Source organism: Oryzias latipes, chromosome 9 (assembly GCF_002234675.1).
Source record: "Oryzias latipes chromosome 9, ASM223467v1".
Classification (NCBI taxonomy): domain Eukaryota; kingdom Metazoa; phylum Chordata; class Actinopteri; order Beloniformes; family Adrianichthyidae; genus Oryzias; species Oryzias latipes.
The window spans coordinates 18,863,468-18,883,648 of NC_019867.2; the positions used below are offsets into that span (position 1 = coordinate 18,863,468).

A 20,181-nucleotide genomic window follows, 5' to 3' on the forward strand; every position below is an offset into this window, starting at 1 on the left:
TATAGGTATGGGCGAGGAGGCCGTGACTGTCCCCTCAAATGTGATGGTCCGCAAAAGAAGGGGAGATGCTCTGGAAGGGTGACGGTATGTCATGATGGAGAAGCGTCGGCCTACAGTCTGAAGGAACATGTCCTCATTAAGAACTTCTGACCGTGGCAGCTGGCAAACCTTGAGGAACTCCATGTTGAGAAGGATTCAAGTCACGGCTGTGCATAATATATGTTTTACTCTCAATTTCCTATAAAGACAGAGCACTGAGTCTTGGTGTCGTGTCAACTTTTATTTGTAAAAGTTGCCACATTTTTGGTCTTTGCCCATCTGTGTCCAGTTTTCTGTTTCCTTTCTGGCCCTCTGGAATTGGTTTCAAACATCACAGCATCTTCTCTCCTCTTCTTGCAAACTCGTGGTGGAAAGCACCTGTCCCACCTTGACTTCTTCACAGGATCAGCATCTCCTACCAGGATACAGAAAAATGTATTTTTAATGATTTGATCAATTTACTGAGGCATTTGGTTTGTGCTGTTGAGATGTTTGTTCAGGTTTGTTATGTATGAGCATGAGTAGCCAGGCCAGAGAGCTGCGTAAGGTCTGGAGCTACTAAGATCAGACCAGAAACTCACAGTGTCTGCTGACCTGGAAAGAAAATTTTGTGAGAAACACAGTTTCAGGACTTTCTTGGTCCTAAAACAGTTGGAAGCCGAAGATCTCTACTTTGCATGTGAAGCATCTGGAACTAAGGCTGTGGTCAAAGTACAGATAAATGCTTACCACCAATTTCACCATCCTGTGAAGGAAGATCTTGTGATTTTTGCCAACACCTGCTTTACCCTCATAATCTCAGTTTCCAACATTGATCTGAGGCTGAAAACAGAAAAATACCTTTTATAATCTGTATTTTTAATGGATGAAAATCCCTTTTTACTGCTACTTTCCTTTAGATCTGTTTGAACGGTTCCTTGAGCAGCTTCAAGGAAGAAAGATGATGGAGCCTGATGCTGTGAAGAGGAACTGGAACAATCCACTTCCAAACGCTGCTCCTCTGGACTGAACACAAACAGACCCCAGCTGGTCTGCTCTGTTCTGTTCTTGCTGGGTGCTCAGATCTGTGGAAATGGATAACAAGTTAGAAAATGAAAAGTCATATCTCTGCTTTTTTGAATGTTTTAGAATCATTAAGCAGAAATTTGGGTGAGGTTCAGTAGACTGGAGCTCACCACGACTGTGATCCAGGGTCTGATTAATCAGGCCTTTGGGAACTCCATTAATCCTCCAGCTGATGTTTGCCTGAAACGAAACTCTCAGAAACATAGAACTTGCTGTGTCTTCTAGTCTGCAAGGATTCCAAAATATAGGCTGCAATACTTACTACATGTTCAAAAGATGGAGTCACTTTTCTACAAAGTGTTGGTGAGAATATAAAAAAAACATCATAAAAAATCTCTTTAATGTATTACAATAACAAAACCATTTTAAAATAAAAGCTAAATTCTTGCAAAAAGGGTTGAAAGAAACAGAGTTATTACTTACCGTGACTTTGTTAGTCTCATTTTAAACAGTATTCATAAACAGCAACAAAAAGTCAAAAAGTTAGTCATTTGAAAGCAAACCAATAAACTAAAAAAAAAGAACATATTCTTCTGAAATTTTTCTAAAATTATTAAATATTTCATAGCAAACTTCCTGCATAAACAACAATAATTCTGAAAACTGATGATAATTCTGCACAAAAGAAGATGACAATATTCAAACTTTGCAAAAATGAAGCAGCTTCTACTTTGATTCAGTGCAGATTTCTTTTGGTAAAATTTAAACAGAATTTTCTGTTAATACTGTTGTGAATCCCCAAAACCAATTTAAATAATTAAAGTTAAACTCACTTAAACTGGACGATGATCCTTTTGAGTTAGAAAAAGAATTTGTTAATATAGTTATTTTATTTTTTATTGCATAAGTATGCTAGAATTAAAAGAGAAGGGAACTTACTGAGAGTTTGTGTTTTTCCTGCTTAAAAGAAAAAAAAAATGTTGACAAATTAGTTTTTGTGTAAGAAAGTTAATGTCAAAAAGAAGGAAACTCATTGGAATTTTTTAAACTTATGAACTGGTGAAGAAAATGCACAGAATATACTTACTTTTTGAAAGCCTAAAAGGAAAACCAGAAGTTATTTCACAGAATATGTAACGTGTTAAAACGTAAAAAGTGATGTGTGTGCGAGTTGTGCGTTACATCTCAGGGTTGTATGGCGACTCACTCAGCAATCCCCTGATAAATTGCTGAAGGACAGTAGCGTTTGTGGCCAACAAACGCAGATTTTCAGACACCGCAGGCCGAGCGTTCTGCTGGAGGGCCGGAGGCTGAACCTTTGACAGACAGACAGAGAAGGAGGAGTCAGAGAATCATTCACCTGCATCTTTAAATTGTTGCAGCAGAGTGGAGTAGTGTGTGACACGATGCCTCTTTTTTTATTTTTTTTTATTTGACAAACACTTCTACAAACATCTGGAAGACTCACATCTGACTGGGGAGCAGCAGCACTTGTACGCAGCAGCCTTAACTGAGGAGGCTCCTCATCACTGTCAGAGCTGCTGTCCTGCTGTTCCCAGTGTCTCTGTAACACAAATGAACACAGGCAACAATTTAAGGATCTCATCTTAAACAAACACCACAGAGAGCTCTGAACATCAGAGTTTGTGCAATCTCATCTAAAGAGAGGGATCATGAGTTTGAGCCAAATATGTCAATTTTTGGATTCGATTAATCAAAATTGAGTCAACTTGACGACAGTTTGGACTCACAACTGTCATTGACCAAGAAACATTTCAGTCGTGAAATCTCATTTCATCACCCTTCACACCTTCGTCTTGAGAAAAAGAAAACGCTCCAAACACACTGATCATCGTGATTAAAGCTCACTACAGACAAACTACAGAAGGACAAACCGCTGCAGGATTGCTGTGCAATGAGAGAAAAATCTTTCATGGACATTTTTTTCACCCACAGTCATTAAAACGTAGCTTATCTAATGACCCAATACGCTCTCACTTAGTGAGACAAAGCCATTCAATAACATGCAGATTATGTGACAACATGTAAAAACATTTCTACAAACATCTGGAATACTCACATCTGGCTGGGGAGCAGCAGCACTTGTACGCAGCAGCCTTAACTGAGGAGGCTCCTCATCACTGTCAGAGCTGCTGTCCTGCTGTTCCCAGTGTCTCTGTAACACAAATGAACACAGGCAACAATTTAAGGATCTCATCTTAAACAAACACCACAGAGAGCTCTGAACATCAGAGTTTGTGCAATCTCATCTAAAGAGAGGGATCATGAGTTTGAGCCAAATATGTCAATTTTTGGATTCGATTAATCAAAAATGAGTCAACTTGATGACAGTTTAGACTCACAACTGTCATCGACCAAGACACATTTCAGACCCTTCACACCTTCGTCTTGAGAAAAAGAAAACGCTCCAAACACACTGATCACCGTGATTAAAGCTCACTACAGACAAACTACAGAGGGACAAACCGCTGCAGGATTGCTGTGCAATGAGAGAAAAATCTTTCATGGACATTGACCCAATACGCTCTCACTTAGTGAGACAAAGCCATTCAATAACATGCAGATTATGTGACAACATGTAAAAACATTTCTACAAACATCTGGAATACTCACATCTGGCTGGGAAGTAGCAGCACTTGTACGCAGCAGCCTTAACTGAGGAGGCTCCTCATCACTGTCAGAGCTGCTGTCCTGCTGTTCCCAGTGTCTCTGTAACACAAATGAACACAGGCAACAATTTAAGGATCCCATCTTGAAAAAACTCCACAGAGAGCTCTGAAATTCATCTAAATAGAGGGATCATGAGTTTGAGCCAAATATGTCAATTTTTGGATTCGATTAATCAAAATTGAGTCAACTTGACGACAGTTTGGACTCACAACTGTCATCGACCAAGAAACATTTCAGTCGTGAAATCTCATTTCATCACCCTTCACACCTTCGTCTTGAGAAAAAGAAAACGCTCCAAACACACTGATCATCGTGATTAAAGCTCACTACAGACAAACTACAGAAGGACAAACCGCTGCAGGATTGCTGTGCAATGAGAGAAAAATCTTTCATGGACATTTTTTTCACCCACAGTCATTAAAACGTAGCTTATCTAATGACCCAATACGCTCTCACTTAGTGAGACAAAGCCATTCAATAACATGCAGATTATGTGACAACATGTAAAAACATTTCTACAAACATCTGGAATACTCACATCTGGCTGGGGAGCAGCAGCACTTGTACGCAGCAGCCTTAACTGAGGAGGCTCCTCATCACTGTCAGAGCTGCTGTCCTGCTGTTCCCAGTGTCTCTGTAACACAAATGAACACAGGCAACAATTTAAGGATCTCATCTTAAACAAACACCACAGAGAGCTCTGAACATCAGAGTTTGTGCAATCTCATCTAAAGAGAGGGATCATGAGTTTGAGCCAAATATGTCAATTTTTGGATTCGATTAATCAAAAATGAGTCAACTTGATGACAGTTTAGACTCACAACTGTCATCGACCAAGACACATTTCAGACCCTTCACACCTTCGTCTTGAGAAAAAGAAAACGCTCCAAACACACTGATCACCGTGATTAAAGCTCACTACAGACAAACTACAGAGGGACAAACCGCTGCAGGATTGCTGTGCAATGAGAGAAAAATCTTTCATGGACATTGACCCAATACGCTCTCACTTAGTGAGACAAAGCCATTCAATAACATGCAGATTATGTGACAACATGTAAAAACATTTCTACAAACATCTGGAATACTCACATCTGGCTGGGAAGTAGCAGCACTTGTACGCAGCAGCCTTAACTGAGGAGGCTCCTCATCACTGTCAGAGCTGCTGTCCTGCTGTTCCCAGTGTCTCTGTAACACAAATGAACACAGGCAACAATTTAAGGATCTCATCTTAAACAAACACCACAGAGAGCTCTGAACATCAAAGTTTGTGCAATCTCATCTAAAGAGAGGGATCATGAGTTTGAGCCAAATATGTCAATTTTTGGATTCGATTAATCAAAAATGAGTCAACTTGATGACAGTTTGGACTCACAACTGTCATCGACCAAGAAACGTTTCAGACCCTTCACACCTTCTCACTCACATCTGGCTGGGAAGTAGCAGCACTTGTACGCAGTCTTGACTGAGGAGGCTCCTCATCACTGTCAGAGCTGCTGTCCTGCTGTTCCCAGCGTCTCTGTAACACAAATGAACACAGGCAACAATTTAAGGATCCCATCTTAGAGAAACATCCCAGAGAGCTCTGGGAAGTCAGAGTTTGGGCGTCTAAATAAATGTATCAAATAAGTACGAAGTATCTGAGCTACTGTGAACTAAATCCATTTGATAACGTAGATTATGCGAAACATAACACATCGATTATAGGACCTCATCAGCATTTTGCGTCATTTCTGCCCCTAAATCGACAGCAGATGTCTGTGTACCTTCTGCCCCCTCCTTCCACTGTAGTTGTGGTCTTTCAGATGAAAGGGAAGGTTGTTCATCTGTAAAGTTTGACATGAAGAAGGGAACAAAAGTAAAGAATTACCAAACATTTCTCTGTTCTTAGTTTCGTGTTATTTGTTAACTTCACCTTTTTTTGTACTGTCCTGTCTGTACTGTCCTTTAATAAGGTTTAGTGAAAATATAAAAATAAAATAACCTAATAATGCACAACCTGTTATACAAAATTAAAATAACTATGTTAGGGTGTAAAATGGTCAGGACAGTGCGAAATGTATCCGCAGTTTATGGTAACATCTTAGCTAAATGCACAGAATCCACCATGTTCATTAAAAAAAAAATACATAAAAGATTACAGAGAGAAAAATGCTCTAAACTCACCTTTCAAATCTTTCTTCAAAAACTTGTTAGTCTTTGGAAAAGGAAAATGCAGCTTTTGCACCGTCTTCTTCGAGGTCCAAGCACAAAATGAGGATTTTTGAAAAGGAATTGCCGAAATGTATATAAACTGTGGTCACCAAGGCAACCACTGCTTTGTAAGTAAACACATTAAATGCAAACTTCGATAGAATTGAATTGGATATAATAGAATATATTCTATTAGATTCTATTTAAAAACAAAAGGAGGTCGCCTAGACAACCATTGTTGTGTAGGTTAGCAAATTAATTCCAAACTACTGCTGACTTTTTCCTATTTCCTTTGGGAAATAGGAAAAAGTATGGAACTTTAATTTGTAAATATGACAGAAATTTAAACACCTGTCCAGCTTCAAATGAAATCACATTTTTAAAGCTTTTCACATACCCGTTTATACCAGCAAAGTATATCTAAAGGACTGAAGAAAATAAAGAGATTTTTATTCAAATCACATAGATCTACTATTGCTTTGATCTTCTTCGTTTGGCAGCAAAGTAGCAGAAGGCATAAGAAGACATACGTAGCACACCGAACTGAAAAAGTCCTTTCATCACCATAAAAATATTGACTGTCTAATGTCTGTTGATCAATCAGACATCTGCTATATCTAAAATCATGCATATGGTATAAAAACAATAGATTTTCCTGAAGAATGGCTTTCAGAACACTCAGGGAAAATAAACTTGTACAAAAACAACAGGACACAAAGAACAGAGGAATACAATAATGGTTTTGAAAAGATGAGTTTTTACTTTGGAGTTAAAGAGGGTTAGTGATGCTGTGTTGAGGTGATTCCAGAGTCCTTCGGTGGTGTGAGAAAGGAGGAGAACAGCAGAGAAGGATCTCAGGGAACAACACGAGAGAGAGTGTTCAAGTGGAGTCAATTCAGAGAGAACGTTTTAACTTTTTAGAGTGCAGATTAAGAGCCAACAAGTAGGAGTTCTGGTTTTTCAGTGGTGAGTAGAAAGAAATTTGACGTGAACCAAGTTTGTGTTTCAAGTCTAAGGAAAAAGAGAATTGAGTTTGTTAAAAACTTAAAGCTGTGTCTCGTTGGCACAACAATAAAACTAGATGTTGAATTTTCTGAAAATTGAACCAAGCGACAGAAGATGGATAAAAAATATGGAAGCGATTCTGTAGCATAAATAAAAAGCAAAGTCAAAACCAGAAATGCTTTTTCATTTTCAAAATGAAGCTGCATTTTTTGACTCAAAAATAAAATGAAAAAGCAATCCACCAAAATGCTTTTTCATTTCCTTCCTCAATACAGCTTATTCTGTCACTTAATTATAATGATAAAGAAAATGGTATTTGACGTTTCATTTTCAAAAAGGTCCATGGTAAATGTGTAGCAAAATTCTTTTAGAAATGTCTAATTTGACAATTAAAATGGATTAATAGAAATGCTTTTTAATTTTCAAAATGTAGCTGCATCAAATGCCTCAAAATTAAAATGAAAAAGCAATATTTCAAAATGCTTTTTCATTTTATACCTAAAACCGCTTATTCTGTGTCATAATTAAAACGAAAATGCAAAGAGGGGATTGCGTTTGCATTTTCAAATCCAACCTGCGCACCTTGTCGCAATATTCATTTAGGAAAATCATTAGCAGAGGGGAGGCGGGGCGATGACGTCACTGCTTTCTCCGTGTGTCCGGCCGCTGACAGACACACACACACGCACCAGGAGCAGACTGTGTTAGCGGCAGAGAAAAGGCTTTGAGTTGGTTGTGAACTTCTGATGAGTTTACACAGCTTCTCAGGACTACATAGCAGCATGTCCTTCTTCTGCGGTCCTCCTCCTGACGCACCGCGGACAAGCTTTTTATCTTCGGACCGCCAGCTGCCTTCGCATAGCTGATTGGAAGCTCCGATGATCGCTGAAGGCGGAAATGCTGCTGCGATCTGAGAAACCATCATATGAATTTGTGTTTCCAGTGGTGTCCAGAACAAAATAAAGACTGATGTAATTCCCACATATTTACAAATTTATCTGCAGCTTCGCACTGAATTTGCTGTTTGATTTATTAAGATCCAGGTTTGAGCAGGCCAGGTCCAGCGGTTGGTGAACAGGACCCGGTTTTAGGTGATCTTAATGCGAAAAATGCAGCGGAGTGTTCCTTTAGTGCCCTCGCGAATCAGAAGATGTGAATCGTAAGCCAACTTCAGCGTCGTCTGACCGCACGGATTTAAAAAACATATGATCGAGCAGAGCAGGCCCTTAAATATAATCATAACTGTAATAAAAGCACATTATGAAGATAGTCTCCTGCAGCTTCGCGCTGAGTGAGTGTTGGTCCACCAGCAAACGTTTAGCACGGTGAAATCTGCCATCTGTTGATGGGGCTCCAGCTGTCATCGAACAGCAAATTCAACGCGAAGCTGCAGAGAAATTTGTAAATATTTGGGAATTACATCAGTCTTTGTTTTGTTGTGGACACCACTGGAAACACAAATTCATATGATGGTTTCTCAGATCGCAGCAGCATTTCCGCCTTCAGCGATCATCGGAGCTTTCGCGCTCCACTATGCGAAGGCAGCTGGCAGTCCGAAGATAAAAAGCTTGTCCGCGGTGCGTCAGGAGGAGGACCGCAGAAGGCGGACATGCTGCTATGTAGTCCTGAGAAGCTGTGTAAACTCATCAGAAGTTCACAACCAACTCAAAACCGTCTTCTCTGCCGCTAACAGCTCCACTGTGTCTGTGTCTGTCAGCGGCCGGACACACGGAGAAAGCAGTGACGTCATCGCCCCGCCTCCCCTCTGGAAATGCATTTAAGAAATGATTATTGCGACAAGGTGCGCAGGTTGGATGTGAAAATGCAAATGCATTCCCCTCTTTGCATTTTCGTTTTAATTATGACACAGAATAAGCGGTTTTAAGTATAAATGAAAAAACATTTTGAAATATTGCTTTTTCTTTTGAATTTTGAGGCATTTGATGCAGTTACATTTTGAAAATTAAAAAGCATTTCTGTTAATCCATTTTAATTGTCAAATTAGACATTTCTAAATGAATTATGCTACACATTTACCATGGACCTTTTTGAAAATGAAATGTCAAATACGATTTTCATTATCATTATAATTAAGGGACAGAAAAAGCTGTGTTGAGGAAGGAATTGAAAAAGCATTTTGAAGTATTGCTCTTTCATTTTAATTTTGAGTCATTTGATGCAGCTTCATTTTGAAAGTGAAAAAGCATTTCTATTAATCCATTTTCAATATCAAATTAAATATTTCTAAATGAATTATGCTACACATTTACCAGAGAACGTCTTGAAAATGAAATGTCAAATACCATTTTAATTTTAATTTTAATTAAGTGACAGAATAAGCTGTGTTGAGGAAGGAAAAGAAAAAGCAGTTTGGTGGATTGCTTTTTCATTTTATTTTTGAGTCAAAAAATGCAGCTTCATTTTGAAAATGAAAAAGCATTTCTGGTTTTGACTTTGCTTTTTATTTATGCTACACAATCGCTTCCATAAAAAACACAGAAGGCAGAGAACAACGACCTGGGGGACACCTGATGTGACCAGAGAGGGCTGGGATTCTAAGGATTCTAACTGGATACATTAAGATTGGTCAAAAAAGTAAGAGTAAAATCACTAAAATGAGATATCAGGAGAAGATAATGAAGTAAGAGATGGTACTGAAGGCAGCACTAAGGTCGAGAAGAATCGTAATGGAGATGAGAGAGATGAAGTCAAAATCAGCTGCTGAGAGAAGATCCTTTTTTCGTTTTTAACAAAGTGGTTTCAGTGCTATGATTAGGGTAAAAACCTAATTAAAATGGTTTATACGATCTTTGGAAGTCAGGTTAGAGGGAAGTTGGGAAGCAACAATCTTTCTATCGTTACAAAGAAAAGGCAGGTTGGAAATGGGTAAAAGGTTAAGATCTGAAGCCAGTTTTTCTGGGTTTTTTTTATGTAAATAGGAGAAGGAGCTGCTTTTAGGGAATCTATCAGACAAGTAAAAATGATGATTGTGAGATTTGCTGGAGACAGTGAGGGGAGCAATACACCAAGACAACATGGATCCACTTTGGTAGAGGAGATGCAACAGTCTGGGCAGGCATCACCAGTCAGGACAAAACCGATTTGGTCGTTGTTCTCAACTCAGAGACATCCCCCAAGTCACCCAGACGACGCCCCACATTTTGTGCATGGACGATGATGCTCCACCACAGGGTGCTGGAATGTCACAGCTCGACTTCAGGAATCGGGAGTGCTTCATGTCGTCTGGCCAGCCATGTCCCCTGAGCTGAACCTATAGAGCATGTCTCGGACCAGCGGGAGCGGAGACTAGATGATTGTACCTCACCCCCCAATTGGCCCGGCAAACCTGCATGTAGTCCTTGTGTATTCCTGGAATGGAACACATTTCCTAAGGACATCATGAGTTTAGTGAGAAACATGGATGTTGACGTCAAGCTGTCACTGCAACAAGCGGTGGAAATACCTGCTATTCACTTGGTCAATTTCTGTTATTTGGAGCCATCGTTATTATCGTCTTAATTATTGGGGTAAAAAGGGTTGTGGGTTCAAATCCTTAGTTGAGTCAAATTAAAGCCTATACATGTTCTCAAAGCAGACGACTTAAAGTTTTCAAATATTAACAGAAAGAAGAAAAAAACTTTTTTGCTGAAAACTAAAAAAAAAAAAAAAAACTCCCAAAGTAGAGAAACAATTACAACCATTAGTTTAGATTAGACATGGTCACATTTACACCGCAGGTTAACAACAAGAAAACACACAAAGTAGTCTGCATGTAACCACAACTTTATTTGTAACAATAAAACTCAAGCCTTGTGGTTGTCAAACATCTCCTGTATAACATTAATGTAAATGGTAAATAAAATCAAGCAGAGAAAACTGAAGAATAAAAATTTGATAGAACCAAAACTCCATATGGACTTTTTCTGTGCAACAAAGGTTGATCCAAAATGAGCTGTCCGAGACCACGAGTCGTTCAGAAAACCTTCCTCTGCTGTTTAAAAATGTTAAATAAAATTTAGCAATGTACAATAAAAAAAAATCATATGACATTTTGAGGAGTCATATCTACAAGAAAGGTTAAGTTGAAATGTAACATAAAAGAACTGTCAGAAGTTCAACATAAGCTTTCAGGACAACTGCATACATGTGCAACTGTAAAATTGCTTTTCTTTTTTTTTTTTAAAGTCCATCTGTGTTTTTATTAGACCTGCACGGACTTTTGCAACACACTTTTCAACGCTGTGCCTCAGAAACATATCCCACATGAATGCGCACATATATCTTTAAAACTCCCTTTATCATTGCGATGATAGTTCATGATTTTGAAAAGTTGAGAAAGGAAATAAGACAAAAAAGCTGAACAAATCTTAAAGTATCCCGTTATTTATAAAGGAAAATGCAACAATTCCCCCACTTAAAGCTAAAATGCTAGAAACCCTTGTGTCCCTGTGTGCAGCATGCACATGGAATAAAACCTGTTTTTAATTTTGTTTTTATTTTAAACAACAGTCTTGATTTGCTTTGGAAATTCTAGCAAGAACAGCCATACCACCAGAATGATTCTCATGAAATGTCAACGAGGCTAGCACCATTAAGCGATTGGCAATGATTGGTCGTCCAATTTGGACGGGAAGCATTTGCATGAAAGATTTTTCATTTGGCAAGATGCGGTTTTTGAACGGGCAGGAATGTGTCCTACATTGGGGAATGTCCAGTGTTGTTCTCTCAACAATAACTGCAGCTGGAACGTGAAAGGAAGTGCATGGCACGGTGAGAAACTCAACCAACAGCTCCACTTAGAAATAAGGCCGTGCTGAAGCAGGGAATACTAAAAGTGTATGATTAAGACATTGTGAGCTAAACAATAATAATAAAAAAGCAGCTGGTTAAAATTTTTTGTTTTTTTTGTAATCTAATATTTTCTTACCAGAAAAATTCAGCCTGAGATTGCTTGAGTGACTGTTGCTAAGCTGTATTTTGTGCAAGACTGCCCTCTAGTGAACAAACCCCCTAATGAGCTGCAATGGCGTCAAAAGTATTTCGGTTTAGTCGCTCATCTCCAGCTGCACAGCATGGCTGGGTAATTCCATCGTTTCGACTAGAGAGAGGATAAAGAAAACTGTTTACGTTGCCGAATGTCTTTTTGACCTATAAATAGTCCCGAGGCTCAAAGTCTCGTCTCCTTTGCAATCAGAATACTGAGTCCTGTGGTCTGTCAAAGCTTCTAGACGGAGCAGCAGTTTCATGCTGACAAAAACCATTCCAAGCAAATATTTGCACAGGAATGATGCTTTAGTGTGAGCTAAAGGCGTCCAAGGCAGCATTTTTATCTAAATACAAAATTGTACAAAAAAAGAATAGTGATGTTAGCCAGTCAAGAGACTTTGGTGAAGCTGGCTACTTCCTGACTGTAACGTGCTGGTGCTTTGTCTACATACACACACACACGTGCACACACAAACACACCCATACCTCTACAAAGCTACAGGTAAGTATCCAGCTCTGTGCTGCTAAGGCTTTGTGTGGATTGCTGAAGTGCTGCTTCTGTGGCAGTAGGAGGCTCTGTAGGAGGCTCTTTCTGCTGGTGAGGTGAGTCCGTTTCAGTTTGTGGCACCCCCTCCGGCATCACATTGTTTGCTGAAGGTGGGGCAGGTGGATCCAACGGCGGTGGAGGAGGAGAGGGGTCAGTGGGAAGAGGGTACGGATTAGGTATCTCCTCTGGGAGCTGAGGTTTCTTGCTTTTCTTCTTGCTCTTCCTCTCCTCCTTGCCTTTCCTCAGCTCTGGTTGAGGTTCAGGCACCTCGAGAATAATAGTGGGGTTCTGCTGCAGGTCCTGGCGCCTGGGGGGCTCAGCCAACATGATGATGCGAGCGCCGTGCATCCTCGGAGGCGATTTAAAATTGATTTCTCCGCGGTTCTTCTTCCAGCGCTTCAGCTGAGAGTGATGCTCTCTTTCCACGTCTCGTGCCGTCACCGGGACTTCAAGAATCTGAAAAAAGAATTCAAGAAAAACCGCTATGCAAAAAGAAATCTAAAAAGTCCAAACGAACTAAGACTGCAGCCTTCCATAGCAAACCACCAGGCACATGACCTGACCTCACCTCTCGCACGAGGACGGTCTCCTGCATGTACCGCTGATCTAAGGCTCTGAGAAGCTCCATAGTCTCATACATGCCCTGACACGCCTTCAGCTTCTCACGCGTCCCCAACATGCATTTGAGCAGCACCAGACCCACACGGAAAATTATTTTGACTCCTGAAAGAGGGAACCAGAATGATGAGTGAGCTTCAGTGAGTAGAGGGGATGTTTCGCGATACCATTGAAAAACCGGTTCCAGAAACAGTTACCATCACAGAGGAACATGTCCCACACGCGCAGAACTGATGCCCACGGCAGGGTTCTGGAGAAGGCACACATGAACCACTCGGTCATGTAGAGGATGGGGTCAATCTTGTATTTCTCCAAATGTCTGAAAGCAAGAGGGGAAATGCGACGCAGCAAAGCAAACAGAATCTCGCCGTCCAACTGAATCGCTTCCTGAAAGAGACGCAAAAGGAAAAACATTCAGATGAGTTGTTGGAGTTCGAGCCTAACAGGTGGAAGGTCAATTAACCGCTTCACATGCAAACATTTCTTTAAAGACTCCCTCCAATCATCTTTAATCTATTATGAAAGTGTTCCCAGTGGGTTTTGAAATATGATTTTGCAGTTTTTAGCCCAAATTTAAAAATAAAACATAGTTTCTGCAGAGTGGCAGGAGTTCATTAGATATTATCCTCAGAGTTGTGGGCATGACTGTTTACACAGAGCAATGGGAGTACATGGATCTGTTCATCTACAAGTGGATGCATCTGAATGGAGCAGAGCAGAGAGCTTATGTCCCGCCCATAGTAGTTTCTATGTCACAAATACAAGGTTTTTTTTTTAAATGGCATATTTTTGTCTGCTTATGATTTACAACAATTTGCATTAATAAATACTCAGAAATGCAAATTTGAGCTTTTTTTTTTATATTCATCTTCCATCATGAGAAAAGAGCATGTTAAAAAACCAAAAGCTATTTTCATCACAGTGGAATGTCAAAGACTGTTCACAATAAAACAGATTTCACAATGCTATATATTGTAGCTGCACACTTTTCATGGAAGGGTTTTGTTAATAAATGCTTTATGTAATCCACCAAAACAATAAGAAGCATCAACGATAAGGCTAACTTAAATAAAAATGATGTAACCCATTATTAAATCCAGATTCTGAAAAGACAGACACCACCCAGAGTAGCTGCATCAGTGAGCAGTAACCACAGTTATGCTAACGCTGACACTGCTTGTTGAAACATGTTGCTAATCACTGACATTAATTCCAGTAGTCTCAACTGTGTGGGAGAGAAAAGCACATCCTGATATATCAGGATGATCAAATATTAACAGCAAAAAGTTAGGGGGGAAAAAAAAGATTTTTGTTTTCTTCTCGTTTCATTTGTAACAATGTTATTAATAGGTTTTCATCTCACCAGGCCTGGACTGTAGTAACCAGGAAGATACTTCTCACAGATTTGGACTAGACCCCAGAAAGCATCCTGTGGAAATCCATTATAGATGTTAAAAGAAATCAATTCAGTTTGAAAAAAAGACGAGCATCTGCTCATGTGAACGTCTGATAACAAAAAACAAAACAACATTGACTTTAAACACAGAAAATTAAAAAAAACACTAAAAATAAACCTGTTATTTATGCAGATGTCATTTGTTACATTGTTAATGACAAAAAGTTATAAATAGTTTTAAATAGTCATTTGTAACTCGCATCACACACTTTATTCATTTTAATTGACTTAACAAAATACTTACAGTACATAAACATACGCATTTAGATAAACAAATCTGAATGCTCTAAAGTCTGAAATGACATTAGAAAACTGATTAGAAATGACAACATGTGTGTTGATTAAAGCACTGTTGATGGTTACCAAGCAGGATGATTGCATACATTAAATTAGTATCCACTTTGTCATCTTTCTGTGCCACATATCAATAAAGTTTACAAGAGTTTACAATTTAGTTATGAAAGCTTTCCAAGCTATAAAGTCACTGTGTGCTTTTTTGGGGGGGGGGATGATTAACTGGAATAAAGCTCCCACATCAAAATGACCAAACACATACGTGTCTGCAGATCTTACAGTAGAAATGCTGAAACCCACATAAAGACTTTCTCTGTTAGAACTTTTACAGTCTTCTTGATGTGAGTTTACTGCATGTTAGAACCCTACATGCAAGTGAAATGGAGGATAATGTTTGAAAAGCTAATCTTTTATTTAGTCTTTGAAGACCCTCAAGGATTTTGCCGCAGAAAGCATCATTTGTCAAAGCACGTCTTTTCACCAATCAGCTTAAACGATGAAATGAAAATGTGTGTGTGTATGTGTGAAACCCAGTCATACCTCAGCAGGCATGTGCATGAGCAACACAGCAGCAATAGGAGCCTGGGCCTGACAGTACCCCTCCTCCGGTTTGTAGAGAGTGTAGGCCTTCAGAACACGGAACAGGTCCTGCTGCCTGCATTGGGTCCACATACAAACGAGTACAAAGTTAAAGTTCAAACTGTTTATTAATTCACTTCAAATCCAATTCAAATAGGCTAGGACACTCACCCGTGTCCTCCCCGCGACACAAACATCTCATGAAACGGAAACTGCCGATGAAGGTCTTTCTCGATCACATCGATCCATTTGGGTTCCCCTGGCTGACTGTCCAGCTCCTGACAAAACAAACGACATCAGTACATTTAGAGTTGAAGAAAAATCATTAACCCTTTTACGTTATTTCGACTGCCGCTAGATTTCTGCTAGAATTATGTAATTTTAGCTGATCCTGAAGCGGAGAAAAGCAGCACTTTACAGTAGGGAAGTGCCTATGTAATCGACGTCAAACAGCTGATTCTGATGTGAAGAAAAGCGGCTTTGTGCACATAAAGTGTTGCATATCGGTGCAATGTCGATGTTCAAAGCCAAAGTTTTCCAGTGTCAGAATCAGCAATTAACATGAATCCAGAAGTTATGGAATGTCAAAGACCGTGTGTTACTTAGGTGTCGCCTGCAGCATCTCCAATGTTAAAGGGTTAAACACAATTCAAGATTTAGCATAATTTAAGTAGTAGTACTAAAACCATTTTTTTCTACTAAGTTATATGGAAGTTATGTGGAACTTCACTGTTGCATGGCCACAGTTTCAGTAACCATTTCAAATCATATTTCAAAATGAAATAAACCCTAAAATGAAGCATCGACAGAGTAGAGAGAAGGAAGTGAAAGAAGAAGCCGTCCGACCTGAAACTTTCCGTGGTTCTGCTCCTTCTTCACCTTCCCGCCTGATAAGTAGAGCCACGCACGGCCTCGTAGGGCTGGAGGGATTCCTTTCTGGCAGCGCAGCCTCACCTTCAACACAAGAATCAGGAACCTCAGTCGTTATCACCAAAGAGGCAGATTTGACAGTAATTTATTCAGGTTGGGAGAATAGTTAGGAGCTTTTTTATGAACGGGCAAAGAGGAGTGGGATCTTTAATATAAAGTAGCATTTGTCCATTTTATGATGACCAAAAAGAAAAACAAAAATAACTGAAGTTTGCTCTTATATAATCTTCTTAGTTCAGTCAATTTACAGAAATGAAGACTCATATGAAAACCTCTAAAAAACAAGACGTTAAAATACAGTTTTGAATTTTACCAGCCGATATAAGACAAACCATTAAAAAGTCTAATTTAGGTAGAATTTGCAGAAAAGATGCTCAATTCCATTAAATTAAGAATGAGAACACCAAATAACCTAAAGTGCCATCTGGAAGAAGTTTGCCTCGTTTGCATCTTAGGTCAAATTTGATTGAGGGTATGGAATTTAACACCAAATGCTACACTTTTTACATATAAAATAAAAATGTTTGCTTTGAATGCGAAAGAAAACAAAAATTCCTTCTCCTGGAACCGACCCAGACATTTACAAAAACACAGGGTAACGCTAAAGTATATGTAGTACAATGTAAACATGAGCTGTAGCTATAATTTTCAACTAAAAAAACAAAGGCTTGTGTTTGCACAGCAGGTCAGATGACATGAATACATGTCACAGACAGCAAAGTTGTAAGTTCCTGTAGGATTATGGTCTAAACCATTTTTTAAATCCGGCTTGTAAATTGGAAGAATAGTATATGCCTATTTTAATGTTATTCTAAACCTTTTTTTTTTAAACTATATAAATCCTTGACATCAAATCCAAAGAAATCCACAAACTTTTTCTTTTCAAACAACTTTGCATGATATTACCTACAATACCGTTTTTTTTTTTTTTTAAATGGGATGTCGCTACAGCTCCTCCATAAATCTAATAGTGTCAATATGTCATATGGTATGTGAGACTGGATAAAAGAAACAGGCTTTGTCTTGGCTTGCTGGTGACTCACAGATGGTGAATGAACTGCCTTGTGCTGCAAAAATGAAATCATTTCTCAAAGAACTTGCTTAGCAAGTGGATCTCTTCACAATGTTTTCATGAATCTGTTCCTTCTGCAATCACATACTTCAAGAACTGCGGTGTTTGATAACAAATGCAAAGCAAAGAGTTACTCAGTCGGGGCAGAATAGAACCTCTGCAATAAATAAATATGCAAGGACGGCGACAGAGCCAAACATGCTGACCTTATTGAATCTTTTGTTCATCCATTTGTCCCAGTGGCTGAGCATGTCCAGCCACTTCACCTCCCTCTGCCTGAGCACCTCCATCGGCACATCCTGAGCTCTGGCCAAAACACACAAAAGTTACAGAATTACAAATGTTCTGATTTATTCAGATGCATTCTGGGTCATATTTAGAATGTTAATTATATATAAAGTGACTTAAATATAACGTTCAATTGTGACAACTGAAGGTGCTGTAGAGAGGACAACACCAAAAGTGCATGGTGTGTATTTAAAAAAAACAATAAATTTCAAAATTATTTCAAAAACGTTTTTTTTAAGGAGATTTGAGCAATTCTTTTCTATGTAAAAAAATAAGTTCTAGTCTTTAATGCAAGATTCCCCAATGTCACCAAAAGTTTTACTATAAACTGTTTTTCATAACTAAACAAAATTGGTTTTATCTAGAAATTTTGAAGACTGTTCAAAACAGAATCCATTTCCATCCAACATCAATTCTATTGAACTGATGAAGTATTCTGACACTGTTACTGGTTCTTAAACACAAACAAGAGCATGTGTGTCAAACTAAGGTATACAAATTCCAAAGTCAAATAAATATTACCCAGTTTGACGTGGTAGAGTCAGAAATAGTCCATTTTTGTGATGCAACTCAACTGAAAAGTGTTCCCGTGTCAGTCAAAATAACATAAATATCCTCTGTGAGGAACAACGATGGATGTAGGAAAGTCAGGCGGACTGGTTCCTTTGGTGGAGTGTGTAATTATCTCATAGGCACAAGTCTGTAATTGCAGGGTTGAAATGTATTCAAAGAAACTGCCTCTAAAAAAAAAAAGTTGGATGGTTTTCTCTCAGCTCAAACTACAGGCCAGACACAGGGATCTGTTCTTGGCAAAAGATTACCCCCTATTTCTGTGCTTTTATTAAATTGTTAGCTCACCAATAAAAATCATAATGTTTGCAGTCTATAGAAATATATGGTCTCCAATCAAGATTGAAACAATAAGTATTTTCTTGTTGCGTTAAACACACTCACTAAATTGACATTTTTCAAAGTAAAAGCATCAGTTCCCTCACTGGATTTCGTTTTAAGTCGATCACACCTCTCATGCTCTGTTTAGCGGATTTGTTTGAGTGTCACAGTAGAATAATGTCACATCTGCAGCATTTAGTGGAAGTGCATCCGCGTCAAAACAAAAACTTACGATTCCACCGAGTGCTGCTGTGCCCCGCCGATAAAGCCGTATTTGTCCGTCTGCTTGTCGCTGGTGAAGCCGTTGATTTCAGAGTCGGATCCCAATGAGCTTTCGTCGTCAATGTGGCTACTGCTGCTTATAGTCCTTATGCTCCGCGTGTCCACTGACTGACGACCGTTTTCTGTTTTGGCCATTGTAGTTGTTGGAGAGCTGGCTGGTTAGCCAGGACAGCTAACGTCAGCACGCTGTTGACAGCCCAAAGTTAATTAAACTGAACCGACGCCATGATTTCTAGGCGTGAACGAAACTTTCCCACTACTGTATAGCCCGCAAATAGATTTCGCGATTCTGTTGTCAAGCCACATTAAACAGGGCATTCGTTAGTTTGCACGGCAATAACTTGAAACCCAATTGACACTAGCTAGCTATAATTTTCAGCTGCTAACGTATTTAGCTTGAATCGCTCCTAGTACTGACACTATAAAAAACTACTCGTGAGTAAACCTACCACAAACACGCTAACTGTCCACAGTCATGGGAGTTCGCATAGACCAGCACTAGCATGCAGTATGAGGCTTTGAGCCAAAAGTTAGGTAAACCTTCAACTAAATTTGGCTTGATGCGCCCGTCCTAAAACGATTTGTGTGGCAGGCAGTCATCGTTTTCTGCGACTCTAGATGGCGCTGTTGCTTCTCAACAGCTTTACTGACGCACAAAGAAGAGTAGGCGACGTAAAATATGGAACTTAAGTTGAGTATTAACCTTTTATTTAAAAAAAATATATTCTAAGATGTAAAAGGTCTAAATCACTGTTTCTCTAATTTATTTCACAACAACTTGTATTTTTTTCCGGTGAAACATTTCAGTGAAATTCACCATCTAATGTTAGAATTCTCAGTTTATATTTAGTAAATAGTTAGGGGCGCAGCTAACCTTGAATTTAAAACACCAGCTTCTTTCATCTTAAATTCTCTTTTTTAACTGTTGTGTTTTGTTTATGTCCTTAAGTTACAATTCTAATGTAATTTATTTTTTGCTTCTTTGTATCTTATTCTTTTCAAGTTATGTTTAAAAAACCTAACTTGTTTCTTTTCTTCTTTTTTTAAAATCAAGCAGCTTAATAATTACATTATTATATAGAGCATCCACAAAGATCCTTATTACATACTTTTAAAAAAGTACCAGATAGATACATAATTGTGAAAATTAACCATTTCATTACAAACCTATCAATAGTACAACAGCCCCAGAAATATTTAGAAGTTTCCTAGGAGGAAAGGATATAAAGATTTTTTCCCCTCCAAGCATAAATTTAGAGGAACAAAGATAATATTCAGCTTCAAATGTGAAAATTATCCAAGATA

At 38.8% G+C, this 20,181-nt stretch overlaps 2 protein-coding genes across 14 annotated transcripts; both read right to left on the reverse strand.

Moving 5' to 3' along the window:
- Positions 1-259: 259 nt before the first annotated feature.
- On the reverse strand, positions 260-6,021 carry LOC101162373 (nucleolin 1). Of its 12 annotated transcripts, XM_023958598.1 has the most exons (16): positions 5,902-6,021; positions 5,502-5,561; positions 5,162-5,254; positions 4,828-4,923; positions 4,274-4,369; positions 3,679-3,774; positions 3,125-3,220; positions 2,513-2,608; positions 2,227-2,360; positions 2,132-2,142; positions 1,984-2,004; positions 1,528-1,895; positions 1,367-1,394; positions 1,215-1,284; positions 769-1,103; positions 260-454 (listed from the first exon to the last, which is right to left on the reverse strand). In XM_023958598.1, exons 2-12 carry the CDS (start codon positions 5,559-5,561, stop codon positions 1,807-1,809), a joined length of 888 nt encoding a protein of 295 aa, XP_023814366.1. In that variant the 5' UTR covers positions 5,902-6,021; the 3' UTR covers positions 260-454; positions 769-1,103; positions 1,215-1,284; positions 1,367-1,394; positions 1,528-1,806. The 12 variants fall into 12 exon arrangements, with proteins under 12 accessions (XP_023814366.1, XP_023814369.1, XP_023814364.1 ...); XM_023958601.1 differs by lacking the exon at positions 1,367-1,394 and having other exon boundaries at positions 1,878-1,895; XM_023958596.1 differs by having other exon boundaries at positions 1,215-1,394.
- A 4,674-nt stretch (positions 6,022-10,695) lies between these two features.
- LOC101158204 (TBC1 domain family member 10A) lies at positions 10,696-19,502 on the reverse strand. Of its 2 annotated transcripts, XM_011479397.3 has the most exons (10): positions 19,326-19,502; positions 18,827-19,062; positions 17,622-17,721; positions 16,260-16,367; positions 15,585-15,691; positions 15,375-15,489; positions 14,448-14,513; positions 13,282-13,471; positions 13,035-13,189; positions 10,696-12,922 (listed from the first exon to the last, which is right to left on the reverse strand). In XM_011479397.3, the coding sequence occupies exons 2-10, from the start codon at positions 19,009-19,011 to the stop codon at positions 12,416-12,418; spliced, it is 1,533 nt and encodes a 510-aa protein (XP_011477699.1). In that variant the 5' UTR covers positions 19,012-19,062; positions 19,326-19,502; the 3' UTR covers positions 10,696-12,415. The 2 variants fall into 2 exon arrangements, with proteins under 2 accessions (XP_011477699.1, XP_004072571.1); XM_004072523.4 differs by having other exon boundaries at positions 18,827-19,502.
- Between the last annotated feature and the right edge of the window lie 679 nt (positions 19,503-20,181).